Raw genomic sequence first — 18,099 nt, forward strand, 5'->3', positions numbered from 1 at the left:
CCTCAGGAGATACATACTGACATTTCCAATTTACAGTTAGAGAGGAAAAGGGAGGGGGAGGCAAGATTACTTGCTCAAGGTTGTTCAGAGTACGTCAGTGACAGAGCTGTGACTAGAACTTTGGAGTCCTGATTTCCAGTCCTGTGGTTGTTTTATGTTCCTGACTGGCAGCCATGAGGATAAGGTCATTCTGAACTTCAAAGCCTGAAGCCAAAGAAGTGACTTGAGAATATAGTGATACCATCTCAAAGTCTCTTCTTGGTTCCAGGTTCTCTCCCCAGAAAGAAGGCAATAGCAGCTAGTTTGTAGCTCCTGCTCCGTTTGTAATAGTGGGGGCGGGGCAGGGTGCCTAAAACAACAGCTATCCCTATGAGTTATGAATGACTCTAATTCTGTGAAGGGGTGGTCACAAGGATGGAATCTCTTGATATTTGCTACGCTCCCACAAGAGTGGCAGGAAGCAGTCTGAAGCTGCATGAAGGAAAGGCAGACTGAAGGGTTCTTTTAAAGTGCATTTTAGAAACCATTGAATGAACAGAAATGTTTAACTTTTTTTAAATCCCGGGTAAACATCTTTTATTGGGGATTGTTGGGACTTAAACCTTTCCTGGCATTGCTGGAAACCTAATAAACCAAATGATTTTGGTTAAAAAAAAATCCACGGAGTGAAACTAACCATTCTGCTTTCAGTCCCTCAGCCAAGAGAGCAGCTAGCACGGACTCCTCCCATATGCAAGTCTCAGGTGACACTACCACTGACATGACCTGTACAGCGTCCTCAGGCTGCACAGACATATCTGAAAGCACCGTGCAGCTTCTGTTCAGGGGCACTCAAGCTCAGTTTCTTCTCACGTATGCATGGGCAGACACACAAAGTGAGGTATGGCCCAAACCCTCCTTTCCTGCAGTGAAACCTTAAGAGGAGATTATTTGCAAGGGAACGCTCCTAGAAAATCCCATATCTTCCCACTGAGGAGCACAGTGTGCTTTCCTGGAAAAGCTGCCCCCAAACCTGGCTGATTTTAGAGCCCTTCATACAAAGGATCTGCTCTCCTGCAGCAAATCCAGCTCCCAGCAGCCCTCCAGGTTCCAGCCAATAGACATCTAATAGAGCCATGCTGGGAACAATTCCTTCTAGCCATGGCTTCTCCTGTCCCTTGGGTTGCATTAAATCTTTGTTTTGTTTATAACCTCTGAGGTTCCCCCATGTCCCCTTAACCGTGCACTGTGCAAATGGGGGACTGCACAGGATCCAAGGAGAAGAAAGTATCACAGAGGCCCCCAAACCCCAATAATACAGGGGACTGAGATTATCTGTGGAGGACCTTCAACAAGCAGATCTTAAGGAGATGATCTGGGCTAATGTCTCTGAGCCAGACCAAACAAAGATTTCCATGGCCAAAGACAGCATTCCTAATGCCGGGGCCAGTGGGGAAGAGCCTGGGCCAGAGGAGCACACCTCTCCCTGGTCACCGTGCCCAACCCAGCGTGGCTGCTGCTGGAGAAGAGGCACCCCTTCCCTGGCCCCCCATTCAGGCTATACCAGACCTGCTCAGTGGGAGGACAGGCACCCCTCTCCCAGCTGTGCCCAATGGAGCTGCAATGTCCATGAAAAGGCACTTCTCAGATGGCCCCAAACTGCTGAAGTGAGGTGGGCTGTGGGTAGTTCTCTCCCCAGAGCTGCTCCAGCCCCTACTGGGTAACCATTTACGTGCCAACTTGATCCCAGGAGATTTACGCTGTATAGTCATCAGCCCCAAACCCATCTGGCACCAAGGACACAAGTCAAAGGCAGCCAGCTCTATTCATTCACAAGATCAGAAGGCAGATCCATTATCAGAACAAATAACTGGGCTCATATGGTCTCCTCAGTGAGGGTCGTAGCGAGTTCAAATCACCCTTCTGGTGCAGGCACAGACTGAGCATCAATATGGGAAATGAGTTTCCATCGAGCACAAACAGCAACTGAGCCCATCCCCCTGTGGGCCCATGGAGGTACAACACACATCACTTAATCCACTCTTCTTCAAATCCTTGAAGGCCTCACCAGCCATGACCCAAGTGAAAGGAAGTCCTGAGTCCAGAGGAAAGACTGTGCACATGACAAGCTTCTACCTAAAGCTTCCCAAGTAGCTGACTACGGTACAAATTACGGGTGTTTGGGTCAAACCCTCAGAAATTGCTCTGGGCACAGCAATAAGGCTTTTAGCACCTGCAGGCAACTCCAGAAAGAAAGCAGCAGAGGCAATTGTGGCTGCACAGCCCTTTTATAATCCCTGATCTGAACATTCAGTGCCATGAGGAGTGACCAAGCAGCCCCAACACCTATTGCTTTATAAAACTTCTCTCACCTATGTGAACATTTCCAACCAATATGACTACACAAAGGCTAACTTGAACCTCCTGATAATTCCAAGAGGAACAGGAAAAAAAATTTCCATTGCAAGATAGCCCAAGATATTTCCACTTTTAACTCTTCTTCCTACTGCACTCTGTGCACTAGATTTGCCCCCCAAACCTGACCCCTTTATAGCAGTGTTCTATGGATTCACTCCTGCTGAGTTAAAGTACCTTATGATCACTGGTGCCAAACTTCCCTTTTGTTCTCAAGCAGCTCCTCCCTATCAGTAGGCAGCAGACAGACAGGAGGAAGGGTGAATTGCCTCTGCTTCTAGTCGCCATTTTTGGACTGGCAAGCGTCCTTCTAACGTAGGTAGCTCATTGATGATGGCTCTCTGAGCCGAGAGGCTCCCCCACAGAGCAGTATCCCACAATTTCTCGTGTTCACCAGCCCCAGAAAACCATCATTACCAATGGATGCAGAGAAGGTGAGCAAGTTCAAAAGGACATGAGCACAGAACATCAACAAATGCTTTCTTCCCGTCTAACTAGGTTTTTATGCTGGACTTTCCATCATAGTGCCCGACTGGCTTGAGAGAAACAGAGGCAAGAGTCAAACCTAATATTTTAACATTTTCCTTTTCAAAGGATTTTTAAAGACAACCCTACAAAGTAGAGCAAGCTACAGTGAGTTCCTTTGTGAAGGGTGTTTGCTATCTACCTCAGACCCTGCTCTTGTAGTATGGTTAACAGACAGAAACCTTCCTGCACAGAAGAAACAGTGAGCTTTATCTGCCACTACAAGGAAGCCAAGTAGTTCTTCCCATCACTAACAGTCTCTTGTTTTCTTCTTTGCCAGAGACCAGCCTTTTATCCTCAGCTACAGATGTGTGCTGACAGCTGACATCACCATGCTACAAGAATCCTGGCCAGAAATTCAAACTGGCAATTACATCAGATTTTGGCAACAGTTCAAAGCCAAAAATGTCACGAAAGTCATATTCAGACAATTAAAAAGTCTTTTAAAAATCCCAGGCTGCATATAAAATATTACAGAGAACAGTGCCAATTAGTTGCTAAGTTTACAAATGTGCATAAAAGATGGATGTTTGTATCACAAGGTTAGCTCTTTGTAATAGCGCCTTCCTCCCAATTCACATCACAAAGGAATCTGGTGGGCATTGCTCTGCGAATGTGTTCTAGAGGGTCCTTACAAACAAATGCTGATGATAAATCCCATGCCAATTACATTTCTACTTCCCAGGCATCCAATTTGCTGAACAAATCAGTGATTTATCAAAGCCAGGATCCAGCCTCTGGAGGTGACTACTCTGCTGCCAAATGTGTCAGAGGAAACCACATCTCTTCCCATTCACAAACCTCCACAATGGCCCCGTCATCCTACCACAGCAGGCTGAGTGAGAATTCATCCCTAAGCCTCTCGAAATCAGCACACACCAGTAAGCACAAGGCTGGATCGCCTTGACTGCAACAATTACTACTGTTGATTCTGCTCAGGAAGGTATCCAGAGATTTGAGAACCCAAATACAGTACGACATTGCCAGGGATTTCTTCTGGTGAACTACATACTGGACAATATATTTTCTCATACTGGTCTTATACCTTGTTGTTCTTAAGTTATGGGACAGCAACTCAGTTTACATTCCACCCTTCAAGATCTTAAAAACAAGAGTGTTTAGAATAATAACAGTTGATTTTCAATTTCTTCTCTGTACAGTGCCTCGCCCCAGAAAGCCCTCCAGACTGTACTGTAATATAAATAAATATCTTAAATCTGCAGCAGCTCTTTCCCCACCCCCACCTCCGTCCCCGTCCCCCCCAGGAGAAGTCCTAGGGTCATAATTTTTTTCACATTTAACCCCTTTCCCCCTTAAAACTCCATTGCCCTTCATTTTCAATCTCAACTTTTTCTTCAAGATGAAGCAACTTGAACAGGATATACACTCCAGGTGAGGTCTTCACTCCACAGGGCTGCCAGCTGCCCCACCCCGCCCCCCAGAAAGAGCAAGTAGGTGCTTTCACAGCTGTTTGTGATTAAAACTTCCAGCATCTGGTGCCCACCTGGATCCATTAAATGGCAAGTCATATAAGGCCAGAGGACCACAAACCTCCTCCTTACACAAATAAAAGTAAAGTCATGGAAGCAATACATAAAATGGGGAGTAGGGGAGTCATGCTGAGACGTGTGGATACATAACATCCAAATCCAACACAGCCTACTTGAGCCAAGGCTCACATACTTTGTCACAATGTGGACCACAACCCCCTCTCATGGCACCAAGCCTTGCCTATCTTTATGTTTGAATCCTATAGAACATTACTACTCTAACTTCAGCAAATGCCTATGCAGAACATTAAGAATAGAAGCCTTTCAACACAATTTAGCAAGTGAAAATAAGACACCAGCATCAGTTAGACAAAATATTCATAGGGATCACAGTCACAATTTAATATTTCCACTCAAGCAAGATATCACACTATCCAGTACTTAATGATACCACAAAATTCTCATCCACAACTACTTATTGTCTTTTAAAAATGACTGCAAATAAGCATTTAGCTGCTACAGCAATAAATACTCTGCAAATCTTTAAGAAATATAAACATTGTAAGGAGAATAAAAGTGGCCAAGGATATTGTGCAGCATTTTATAAATGACGTAAATAGGGGCTATTTGACCTGCTCCTGAAATGCAGCCACCTTGGAGATAAAGTTCAGAAGTCAGAGGGCATGGTAAACACTAGAAAGCAATGCAGGACAAGAAGTGAAAGAGAATCCTGTAACAGTCTGAGACTGCAGATGGAATTTAGAGAAGCAGAATATAATTCCTGAAACAAGAATTAGATCAGGAAAATGGCCTCAATTTCCGGACAAATTAATCTGGACTTTTTCTGAAAAAAGGCCCCCTTTCAATAGCTTGTCCTGGTTTAACACTGATTGTAAAGAAGGAGTGTAAGCTCCTGAATGACCAACACCATCTCCTGCAGCACATAAGCTTTCCCATCCCAGACTGGCCAACCCTGACAGTGCTCATTGGTTGTATGCAGTGGTACAGTATCCACGTTGGTCTCAGGATAATAGCAAGACAAGGTGGGTGAGGTGATCTCTTATATTGGACCAATTTCTGCTGGTAAGAGACCAGATTGAGTTTACACCAGTGTTTCCCAAATGGGGTTCCACAGAAATAAGGGTTCCGCAAGAAAATTCCATTACAACAACATTTTATTATTTTTAAAAATTTATGAATTGTACTGAAAACAATTTTCATTTGTTTGCGCCATGATAAGTGTCCCTGTATAATGCCAGCTTAGCCAGAGACTGGGGACAATGACACTACTCAGCGCTGAGCGCACAGTCAGTGGTGTGATCGCCTGTTCTATGCCACCATTAACTGTTTGTATACATTAAATGTGATTTTCGTTTTTTAATATGTGCAATTAAACTAAATGTTCATTTCATGATCTTGTTTAGCATTTGTTTATTATTATCCTTACTTATTTGTGGTCTATTTTTTCAGCTCCATATATTAGACTGTTATTAGAGGTTCTGCAAAATTCTTTGAGTTTAAAAGAGTTCCATGGCCAAATAAAATTGGGAAACACACTGTACAACAGGGTTCAAGAAAGAAAAAGGCAACTACCTTTCCATTACTGGCATTCTTCAAGATGTGCTGCTCATGTCCATTCCGCATTAGGTATGTGCGCTTGACACATGCACTGCTGCTGGAAGATTTTCCCTTAGCAGTACCCGCAGGGGAGCAGCCTAGAGACCCCTGGAGTAGTGCCTTCCTGGCGCAGCATAAGGGATGCCGCGTGCTCCCCCTACCCTCAGTTCCTTCTTGTCGGACATTCCCAACAGTAGGGAAGGAGGGTGGGATGTGGAATGGACATTAGCAACGCATCTCAAAGAGCACCAAGGCAGTTCTTGTCAGCTGCTACAGAAAGGCAGCTGTCTCTTCTTTTTTGAACCTTTGAGTGTTTGCTCCCATCCATTCCACATCAGGTGACTCCAAGAGGTATTTGTGGAGGTGTGGAGGAGCTGTGAAGACAGAAGCACAGCTTTGCCAAACCCAGTGTCATCTCTGGCTTGCCGAGCTATGATGTAGTGAGACATGACTGTGTGGACCAAGGACCATGTTACAAACCTACAAATATCCTGGATCGGTGCATGTGCCAGAAAAGCCATTGATAACTCTTGGTCCTTGGCTAAATGGGCTCTGATGATCGGCAGTGGGACCTTTGCCATTTCATTGCAGGAAGTGATACAGTTGGCATCTTATGAGACTTAGGACAGTAAACAGGCAGGAAAACATCCTGGTTCCATGGAAGGATGACACCACCTTGGGCAGAGAGGTCAGGTGGGGCTGTCAGTGTACCTTGTCCTCGTGAAACACCACATAGGATGGTTCTGCAGTCAGGGCTTTGCGCGCCAATACACATCTCACGGACGTCACTGTCACTACCAAATCAACCTTTCAAGATAACTAGGAGAGGGAGCAAGAGCCCAGAGGCTCAAAGGGCAGACTGATGAGCCTGGAGAGGACCAGGTCTTTAAGGTCCCACTGAGGGATGGGATCATGCACAGGCAAGTAAAACCTCTCTAGTCCCTTCAGGCACCTGACCATCTGACCTTGAATTGGCTGGTGGAGCACAGAGATGGCTGCAAGGTGCATCTTCATGGAAGTGTGTGCCAAACCCTGGATCCTAGTCCAAGACCTATTACAGAGGCGAACAGAAGAGAGACATGCCACACACTGAAGCCCAGGAGGAAAACCACATAAACGTGGCCAGATGGGAGCCTGGTTGAGGGCTTCCTCTGTTTCCCAGGAGAACCTGCTGGGCCTCACCTGAGCAAGTACATTCTTCCGGGTTCAGCCATGGAGCAACCCCAGAGTGAGCTATAGACATTCCAGGTTGGACTATAAGAGCTTCCTGCAATCTTGTGACAACAGGTCCAGGCGATTGGGGAGGGGCAGGTCCACTGCCATGTTCAGAAGGTCTTAGCATCTCCTGTAAGCTATGCACTCGCGTGGCCGCTGAGGAGAAATTCAAATGCCACCCCGCTGATCAGCAGAGCACCCACAGCTAGGCTTTTTGTTTCTATTGGTGGTGCACATTCCCATATGTATCACTGCACGTAAATTTATTCTGCATGTGGATGGAAAAGATTAGAGGAAACACTGGTCCTGAGCCATTACTGTCACAGCCACGCAGAAGTGACTAATATCACTTGAGCCTCACCCTCTCGATCTTACAAGGATCTAGTTGAGGAGGGGAATCAGCAGGAACGCATCCATCAGAAGGCGTCAGAGAGGGAGCCCTTACTCCGCCCCCTTGGGACCAGCAGTGACACTTCTTGTCCTGCCTGGTGGCAAACAGTCCAGATTGAGAATTCCGAATTCCCACCTCTGGAAGATTGCACGGGTCACCGCTGGATGGAGAAAACTCATGGTGAGAGGAAAAACCCCGGATAAGGTGATCTGTGAGGGTGTTCTTGACACTGGGAAGATAAACAGCCAATGTCAAAAAGCCAGAGACAGAGGGCCTCCCTGCAGAGGGCTGAGGAACAAGCTCCCCCCGCCTGCTGATGTAAAACATGGAGGCAGTATTAACTGTTAGGACTCTGACCACTCTGCTTGCAGCTGAAGCATGCGAAGCAGACCATTCTTTCACATTTATGTGACGCTTCATCTCCTCTGGGGACCACATACCCTAGCTTAGAGACCTCGGAGGTGTGGCCCCCCGTGTCGAGGTCAAAGGCATCTGCCACCATCTCAACAGGGTGCAGGGCTATTGAATGTGACTCCATCTAGGCCATTCCTGCTCCTCATCCACCACTGCAGTGAGGTCAGCACTGTTCATGGGATGGTGACTCTTTTTTCCAGGTGGTCCCTGGAGTGGAAGTAGATCAAGGCAAGCCACTGCCATAGGGGTTCTAAGCAGACACTGGTATGTCACACTACGTATGTGGATGCAGCCACATGACCCAGCAATTGCAGCCACATCCTGGTCTCCGCAAAGGGGAACTTGGACACCTCCTCAATGAGGGCAAACAAGGCTTGGAATCTGTCCTGGGGCAGAAAGGCTCATGCATGAACTGAATCCAGTGCTGTCCCCATGAACTGTATCCTTTGCACAGGGATGAGCATGGATTTTTCAGTATTCACAAGCAAGCCAAGGGATCTGGAAAAGGAGAGGAACGTCTCAACATCACTCTGGACCTGGAGCAGACCCTGACAAGCCAATCCTCGAGGTAAGGGTGCATTTGCACCTCTCGGCACCTTAAGTAACCCATAATCATGGCCATGCACTCTTTGTGCTATCACCAAGCCAAACAGGAGGAACAAGAACTAATAGTGGCCAAGGCCCCCCCAAACAGCATAGAAAGTATCTGTGTCTCAGAAAAATCAGTATGTGGAAATAAGCATCCTTCAAATCAAGAACAATGTTTCAGTCTCCCAGATTCAGGGAAGAGGTGATGGAGGCCAAGGAGACCATGCAAAATTTCAACTTATGTAGGTATTTGTTGAGGCGCCGCAGGTCCAGGATAAGGCACAGCTCACCTTTGGAATAAAAAAAAAGCAACAGGAATAAAATCCCTTGGTCCAATACGTGGCGGAACTCTCTTCACCACATCCAGCTGCAGCAACCTTTCTACTGCCTGCAAGAGGATGCTCTTGTCAGAGGGGTCCCTGAAGAGGAGACAGGTAAGACAGGTGGAATGGGGGGTAGGTACAAATTTGTAGAATGTATCCCTGGGCTACAGTCAGAAGAGTCTAGGCAGGGAAGAACCAGGAAAGGCGGTTGGCAAAACAGCAAGGATGGATCCGGGGAGTAGGCTGGTATGCTGTCCTGGGACATGCCCTCAAAACAAGCACTTGGTCCTCGTCTTAGTGCAGGCCAAGCCCAACTGGCCCAAAAATTGGGAAGCAGGGCTTGAGCGGCATTTGTAGTGCTTAGCCTCCTTGGCAGGGTGCTCTTGATGCCCCTTCACTTCCTTGAACCCGTGTCAGTCAATGTTTAAACTGCTTAGAGGTTGAGGCAGCGATGTACAGCCCTGAGGCCTTATGGGACTCTGTTAAGCCATGAAGGTCTGTAGACAAGGCCTGTCCATCAAAATAAGAGTCCTGCAGCGACTGCTGAGCTTTTGATGTCAGGCCAGAAAGGAGCAGCCATGAATCACCCCCCATGGAAAAGGCTGAAGCCTTTGTACAGGCTGCCGAGCGGGTTGCATCCGAGGCTGCCTAAAGGGCAGATCTCACCGCAGCCGTGCCTTCCTCCAGGATTCCCCAGTACTCCGTTCTGGAATCCTTAGGGAGGAATGACCCAAACTTGTCTATGGGCTGCTTCGTGTGTTACAGTTATAATGGCCAAAGAAGGCTTGGTGGCTGGCCACACTGGCCACCCTAACCTCTAGGGCATTCCTGATCCTCATCCACCACTGAAGCCAGAGAAGCCCATGCAAATCCATGCTCTGAGGTGTCTCTTGCCTCTGTCTGCCAGAAGCTAGCAATGGGCAACAGGGGAGGGATCACTTGATGATCGCCTGTCCTATTCATTCCCTGTGGGGCACCTGGCATTGACCACTGTCAAAAGACAAGACACTGAGCTGGATGGAGCTTTGACCTGACCCAGAATAACCGTTCTTATGTTCAGTAAAAGATATGACCTCACCCACCTTGTTTGTCTCTCATGCTAGTTGATCCAACATGATCAAACCCAGTATAGCTGCAAACTAAATAAACTTAGGCATGTTGGGAATCTGACATACTCTGCTTTCAGTTCCTCCTCTGTTACGAGAGATTGGCACCACCTCCAGTTTGGCATTGTTGGGCAGTTTGGCAAATCTCCACTGTAGAGAAGGATCTAGCACTGATCTCTGAAACCTGCAAAAGAAACAAGCACAAGAAGGAGACCAGGTAAAACCACACGCCACTCTCAGGTCACTAGGGAGATTTCTAGCAATACACTGTCTAGAGTAGGAAAAGAGCTCTGTACTTCTCCACAGGCTGACAAAGCACCATGAGGTTGGATTCTATGGGGCAATTTCAGTAAGCAAACCCACCAAAAATAATTTCGTATGCTGAAAATGTGCAATCTGGCTATGGTGGTCATAGACCTTGCAAAGACTCACGGTTCTTATCTCTTCTGCCAAGACTACAAGGAAGAGGCAAAACAGGTGAATACTTTCAGACACTGGAGCTTTCCGGCCAAGCATCACATGGAGCAAAAATAGGAATGGGGGAATTGACACCTCTTTGGAGAGCTGGAGGTGGGGCCTGGCTGTCTTGGAGCAGAGCAGGTCAGCCCTATAGTCACCCTTACAGCAGAGCAGCTCCTGCACCACGCCGCGTGCGTCACCCCTGCGACCCGCCTGAACAAACGGAACAGGAGAGGCCGGGGCACGCTCGCAACGGCCAACGGCCAACGGCCCGCACGAGCAGCACCTGCCTGGGCGCGTGCCCGAGGCGCGGGCCACTCCCCAGAGCCGCGCCAGGCCGGGGGGCGGGGGAGGGGCCCGGCCCGGACTCACCTCAGATCGAACTCGCCGGGGTCCAGGTTCTGCTTCCCACAAACCTCCTCGAGAACCTGCGGGAGAAGCGAGGCGGCGTCAGCGGCCCGGCCTGTGCGGAACGCGCGCGCCAGCGGGAGACCCCGCGAGACCCACCTGCAGCAGCGTGGTGCCGGGCCCCACCCGCACCGCGACCCGCCGCCCGTTCGGGGCCAGCACCGACACCGCCGCGCCGCCCCCGCCGGCCGCCGCCATCTTCGCCCGGCCCCGCCCTCGGCGCCCACTGCGCAAGCGCGTCACTCCGCGGCGCTACAGGGATTTCTGCACCACGCTCACACAGAGCCCCGCCCCTCCCCTCCCCTTCAGCTCCCTTCCCCCTGTGACCCCACCCATCCCCCACACCGCTCCCCCCTCCCCCCCTCCTCCCTCCCCCCCTCCCTTCCCCCTCCCCTCCCCCTCAGCTGTGACCCCACCCACCCCCACCCATCCCCCACACCGCTCCCCCCCCCCTCCCCTCCCCCTCCCCGCCTCCCTTCCCCCTGCTCCCCCCTCCCCTCCCCCTCAGACCCCACCCATCCCCCACACCGCTCCCCCTCCCCTCCCCCCTTCCCCCTGTGACCCCACCCATCCCCCACACCGCTCCCCCCTCCCCTCCCCCTCAGCTCCCTTCCCCCTGTGACCTCACCCATCCCCCACACCGCTCCCCTCCCCCGTACACCCCGCCTCCCCCCCCCTTCCCCTCCCCCTCAGCTCCCTTCCCCCTGTTACCCCAGCCCCTCCCCCACACCGCTCCCCTCCCCTCACCACACAGCTCCCTTCTTCCTGTGACCCCAGCCTCTCCCGCACACAGCTCCCCTCCCCTCCCCCGTACACCCCGCCTCCCCCTTCCCCTCCCCCTCAGCTCCCTTCCCCCTGTGACCTCACCCATCCCCCACACCGCTCCCCCCGCCCCTCCCCTTCAGCTCCCTTCCCCCTGTGACCCCACCCATCCCCCCCACCGCTCCCCCTCCCCTCCCCCTCAGCTCCCTTCCCCCCGTGACCCCACCCATCCCCCACACCGCTCCCCCCCCCCTCCCCTCCCCCTCAGCTCCCTTCCCCCTGTGACCCCACCCATCCCCCACACCGCTCCCCCCTCCCCTCCCCCTCAGCTCCCTTCCCCCTGTGACCCCACCCATCCCCCACACCGCTCCCCCTCCCCTCCCCCTCAGCTCCCTTCCCCCTGTGACCTCACCCATCCCCCACACCGTTCCCCCCTCCCCTCCCCCTCAGCTCCCTTCCCCCTGTGACCCCACCCATCCCCCACACCGCTCCCCTCCCCCGTACACCCCGCCTCCCCCTTCCCCTCCCCCTCAGCTCCCTTCCCCGTTACCCCAGCCCCTCCCCCACACCGCTCCCCTCCCCTCACCACACAGCTCCCTTCTTCCTGTGACCCCAGCCTCTCCCGCACACAGCTCCCCTCCCCTCCCCCGTACACCCCGCCTCCCCCTTCCCCTCCCCCCTCAGCTCCCTTCTCCCTGTGACCCCAGCCTCCCCCCCACACCACTCCCCTCCCCTCCCCACACTGCTCCCTTCTTCCTGTGACCCCAGCCTCTCCCACACACAGCTCCCCTCCCCACACAGCTCCGTTCTTCCTGTGACCCCAGCCTCTCCCCCACACAGCTCCCCTTCCCTCCCCACACAGCTTCCTTCTTCCTGTGACCCCAGCCTCTCCCCCACACAGCTCCCCTCCCTCCCCACACAGCTCCCTTCTTCCTGTGACCCCAGCCTCTCCCCCACACAGCCCCCCTCCCCATACAGCTCCCTTCTTCCTGTGACCCCAGCCTCTCCCCCACACAGCTCCCCTGCGCTCCCCACACAGCTCCCTTCTCCCTGTGACCCCAGCCCCTCCCCCTACACACAGCTCCCTTCTTCCTGTGACCCCAGCATCTCCCCCACACAGCCCCCGCACCCTGTGCTCCAGTCAGCACGGCCCTGAACTCTGCCCACCTCCATGGGTGCTGCCTGGTGTCCCTCACACAGAATGGACCTGAGCAAGCACCCGAAGAAGAAAGCTCCTGTTTCATAGCTTGTGTTCTTCAGGGTGTGTTGCTCATGTCCCCAGCCTCCTGCCCCAGTCTGAGTAACCAGCAAGAAGGCACTGGGGGCGGGGACTGCCCAGCGTGCTTTATACCGCCATGGACACGCTACTCCACCAGTCACTAGGATCTCTGGGCCCTGCTAAGGGAAAAACTTCCAGCACTGGCGCATGTGGCAAGCACACACCCCTAACATGCAATGGACATGAGTATGCATTTGCAGAAGAAGAATTAGCTGTCCCTAATCTAGGCTGATCTCTTGAACATTGCAGGCCACAGAACCTTACCCACCCACTCCTATTATAGACCCTGAACCTTTGGTTGAGTTACTGAAGTCCTCAAGTATTGATGTAAAGACTACATGCTACAGAGACTCCACTATGTAGTTCAAACCACCAAGGGTATGTCTACACTACCCCGCTAGTTCAAACTAGCGGGGTAATGTATGCATACCGCACTTGCTAATGAAGCCCGGGATTTGAATTTCCCGGGCTTCATTAGCATAAGCGGGGAGCCGCCATTTTTAAATCCCCGCTGCTTCGAACCCCGTGTAGCGCGGCTACACGGGGCTCGAACTAGGTAGTTCGGACTAGGGTGCCTATTCCGAACTACCGGTACACCTCGTTTCACATTTTTTACTTTCTCCATTTTGTCAATTACAAAATAAACACATTGGAATAGCAAGATTGGACTTACATTTCAGGGTATGGAGTATAGAGTAGTATAAACAAATCACTGTATGAAACTGTAGTTTGTGGTGACTTTGTAGTGTATTTTACGTAGCCGGTCATAAAACTAGGCCAGGGTCCCCAAACTACAGCCTGGGTAGGATCTGCCCTCTATCCAGATCCCTGGATCCTTGTGTCCAGCCCAAGCTCCCACTAAGGAAGGCCAGCCCCCAGTCCCACCCCTTCTGTCTCCCTCCTGTGCAGCCTCAGCTCCCTGCACTGCCAGCCCTGAGGCTGTGGGTGATGCAGCTGCAGCTCTGGATGGACAGAACAGCTCTAGTACTGCCTGCCCTGCTGCTCTCAGCAGTATGGTCAGGAGGTGGGGAACAAGGGAGGATGGATGAAGTAGGGATCTCAGGGCGTGTGGAGCAGAAGGGTTAGGGCAGGGGATTCCAGGGGGTAGGGACCAGAGGTTTGGATAGGGAACAGGCCCCCATACAATTTCTGAACCCCAATGTAGCCCTCAGGACAGTAAGTTTGGCCACCCCTGAAGAACGCAAATATTTAGCTGAGTTGCTATGCCCCCTGAAAGACCTCTGCATGCCCCCTGGGTACACATACCCCCCTGTGAGAACCAGGGCTGTGGACAACTGCATCAGACCATCAGATCCTTACATTTATCAAGCTCAGTACTGCAACAAGTCAGGGTTTCCCCCTGCACTCCCCCCCCCCCCATACCCTGCTCCTGTGGCAAGTCTGTTCCAGAACTTAATTCCTCTGGTTAGAAACCTTCATCTAATTTCAAACTTAAACTTGTTGATGGCCAGTTTATATCCATTTGTCCTTGTGCCAACATTGGCCCTTTACATAAATAATTCCTCTCCCTCCCTGGTGTTTATCCCTCTGATGTATTTATAGAGAGCAATCGTCTCTCCCCCACCCGCTGGCTGGCTAGGCTAAACAAGCCAAGCTCCTAAGATCTCCATTCCTCTGATCCTCCGTGTAGCCCTTCTCTGTGCCTGTTCCAGTGTGAATTAATCTTTCTTAACCATGAAAGGCCAGGATTGCAGAATGGATTCCATAAGAGGTCTCCCTAGAGCCTCGTGCAGTGGCACCAACCCCCTAGCTCTGCCGACCATATCTAGGCTTTCATGTAGCTTATTGTCAGCCTATGGTCAGTGCTCAGATCTCTGTCCTCCTGTCGCTTCCAAATGGTAAGTCCTCAGCTTACAGCAAAGTTCTCCTAGTGAGTGCAAAGTGCAATGGCTCCTCTCTCCAGGGATGGAGCACCCATAGGGAAATAATGGCTACTCAGTCCCACCATTCAGCTCCTTCCCACCTGCCCCTTGCTAGTCAGCTGTTCAGCAGCCAGCCAGAGACACCGGAGGAAGGGAGGAGTGGGGGCAGGAAGAGGCAGCAACGACTCCACAGAAAATCAGGAAGTTGGCAGGGCACCTGTGATTCCCCCTCTGCAGGGATTGATTAACACAGTTCTGCCCTCTGGCTGGCTCACTCAGAGTTCACTAGCCTTTGGGGGGGCAGGGGGATCAGGCCATAGGTACTGACTTCCCCTCTAGCTGTGGGGGTGCTTGACACTCCTCCCTCTTCACTCCAGGCCCCATCCCTATTCCACCCCTTCTCTGAAGTCCCCCATCCCTCTCCCACCTCCTGTCCCCACTCCATCCCCTCCCTCCCAGAACCCCACCAGTCAGCTGTTCACAGCATTCCAGAAGAACTGGGAGGGAGGGAGAGGAGTTGGTCAGCAGGGCCACCAGAGGTGAGAGGTGTTGGGGGAAGGAATCAGAGGGGGAGCATGGCAGCTGATGGGTGCTCTGCACCCATTAATTTTTCCCCTGTGGGTGCACCAACCCCAGAGCACCACAGAGTTGGAGCCTATGGGTCAAGCCCTGATCTTGCTTCATCCAAGTGGCCTCTTAGGCTACGTCTACACTGCAGAGTTTTTGTGCAAAGACTCGCAGAGCATCAAGAAAGTACAGTAGAACATCAGCAGACAGAGCTTTTTGCACAAGCGTTAGTCCTCTTTCTATAAGGAAAACGCCTTTTTGTGCAAGAGCTCTTACACCAAAAGGGGTGTGTGGACGGACAACAAGGGTTTCCTGCGCAAGAAACCCCTACAGGAAAAAGCACAGGTGAATAGCCATCAGAGCTTTCTTGTGCAAGAGTGTCCATGGCTGTGTGGGGACGCGCTCTTGCACAAAAGCACATGGCCGTGTGGACATGCTCGTGCGCAAAAAGCCTGCGGAAAAAGTTCTTGCGCAAGAAGCCTGCAGTGTGGACAAAGCCTTAGTCTCACCCAGCACCGCCAGCACAGTCTTGTCAAGTTAAACAGAACCTCCAAATAAAAGTCCTCTTCAGCCGCACCGTCCCTAAGGAGGTGTGGGGCCTGAGACAACACCTCCTCTGCCCCAGGCTCCATCCTACCCTTCCCACCCCGCCCCCACTCCACGCCCCTGCTCCACCCCTCCCCCAAACAGCGTGTAGGGGGCCTGGGGCCAGCAGCAGGGGCCAGGCTCTGTGGCACTCACTGCAGCAGCAAGTGGTCACACAACAAGCGGGCCACCGCCCACCGCACGCCCCCAGCCCTGGCTCCCAGGTGTGTCTGGGGGGGAAGTAGAGCAAGCTGGGGCAGGGGCTGTTTCCAGCTGCTGCAGTGAAGCACAGCAACCCAGCTAGGAGACTGGAGCTGAGCAGGCTGCCAGGTCGCTCTGTTTCTCGTGTCTCTCACCATCACTGGTGAGTGCAGGGGCAGCCTGGCCCCTGCTGCCTGCGCCACCCCTGCCAGTGATCCACTGTGCCCCAAGCTGAACAGGGCCCTCTGCTGTGTGCGTCCAACACGGCTCCGGCAGCCTCAATCTTCTAGCCCCTGCTCCTCCTCCCAGCCTGCACTGCACCCCTTTCCAGCTGCTCCCCCAGCCCTGGTCCTGCCCCCACAGCCCTGGTGTGAGGGTACACAGGGCTCAGGCTGCATAGGGCATCAGAATTCATAAAGGTGGCAAATGGCCCAGCACTGGCTCGGAGGCTGCCTCCCTGAAGCCTGAAACAAGAGACAGGACGATGCAGCACTTTACAGACTAACAAGATGGTTTATTAGGTGATGAGCTTTCGTGGGCCAGACCCACTTCCTCAGCTCAAACAGTGGAAGAAAACTGGCACAACCATATATACCAAAGGGATACAACCAAAAAAAGTGAACACATATACAAAAAATGTTATTGTATCCCTTTGGTATATATGGTCATGCCAATTTTCTTCCACTGTTTGATCTGAGGAAGTGGGTCTGGCCCACGAAAGCTCATCATCTAATAAACCATCTTGTTAGTCTGTAAAGTGCTGCATCGTCCTGTCTCTTGTTTCAGCAAGACCAGACTAACACGGCTGCATCTCTATCACTATTCCCTGAAGCCTGACTCGTGTTCCTGAAGCCACTACAGGGTCTAACTCCACCTGTAGCAACATCACCCGGACCCTTCCCCAGGTTCCCGTGTACAGCCAGAGACCTAATTTTGGGCACATTTGTCCCATGACATCCCTCACTGTTTCTTAGCCTGTGGAGCTGAGTGAAGTTTGTCACAGGTGGACTGGGGCCCATCTCTCCTTAATGGGCCCAGCCACTGTAGGACAGGATGGATTTGGAACAAATAGCCACTGTTTTTAATGACCCTTAATCTTAAAGGTGGAAAAGAGAAAGGTGCTGTAAAAACCTTACCCCCCCTCTCTCAATATGCTGGTACCCGGGACAAAGTGAGGATTTGCCTTCCTGTGGCCAATCCCTGGAGTGCAGCCTGGGCCTGTGAGACAGCAGTGCCCCCTTAACTCTCTCCTGCCTGGGCTGTCTCTCACAATGCCTTGCTGGTGACAAGCAGCAAGGGGGGGAAGTGGAGGAGGAACCTCAAAGCAGCAGCGCCGCGTGGAGCCTGGGGTGCTGCCTCTTTGAAACACCACATGCAGCCCAGGGCCGGCTGGGGTGTCCCCAGGCTGCATGTGGCGTTTGAAAGCTGCAGCGCCATGTGGAGAACGGGATCAGCTGGGGACTCCCCCTCCAACCCTGGGCTCCATGCGGCACTGCTACTTTGAAACACTGTGTGGAGCCTGACACCAGGCTCCCCGCATTTCAAAGCAGCTGCGCTGCATGGGGCCTGGCGTCAGCGAGTTCCCAGCTGATCCCGGGTTCCATGTGGCACTTTCACCTTTGAAGTGTAGCAACATCTCTAGGGCTGTTGCTACACTTCGAAGGCGGAGGTGCCCTATCAACTAGTCGAATAGTCAATGCAAAGTGCATCAACTATTTGATTAGTCAATTCCTCAATATTTAACATCCCTATTTCCCACTTCACTGCTAGAATGTGGGATACCCTGTACAATTTACCAGACACTTCAGACAAACTCACTGGTGAAGATAAACAGCAAAACAAGTGTACTAGCTGCAAAAGAGAGATTTTAAGTGACTATAAGTGATAGGCAA

The 18,099-nt window shown here is 51.9% G+C and overlaps 1 protein-coding gene across 3 annotated transcripts in view; it reads right to left on the bottom strand.

The window, feature by feature from the left end:
• The window catches only part of ASPSCR1 (ASPSCR1 tether for SLC2A4, UBX domain containing), a 103,246-nt gene extending 92,059 nt beyond the window's left edge, over nt 1-11,187 (bottom strand). Inside the window, exons 1-3 of one of the 3 annotated variants that reach the window (XM_075904215.1) lie at nt 11,030-11,187; nt 10,895-10,950; nt 10,133-10,247 (exon numbers count right to left, since the gene is read on the bottom strand). In XM_075904215.1, coding sequence (XP_075760330.1) covers nt 10,133-10,247; nt 10,895-10,950; nt 11,030-11,128 — 270 coding nt within the window. In that variant the 5' untranslated portion in view covers nt 11,129-11,187. Of the gene's footprint in view, nt 1-10,132; nt 10,248-10,686; nt 10,711-10,894; nt 10,951-11,029 lie in introns of those variants that run through there. The other 2 variants (XM_075904216.1, XM_075904217.2) reach the window with 2 other exon arrangements.
• Between the last annotated feature and the right edge of the window lie 6,912 nt (nt 11,188-18,099).

Source organism: Pelodiscus sinensis, chromosome 20 (assembly GCF_052426305.1).
Source record: "Pelodiscus sinensis isolate ZL-2025 chromosome 20, ASM5242630v1, whole genome shotgun sequence".
In the NCBI taxonomy this organism is placed as follows: Eukaryota; Metazoa; Chordata; order Testudines; family Trionychidae; genus Pelodiscus; species Pelodiscus sinensis.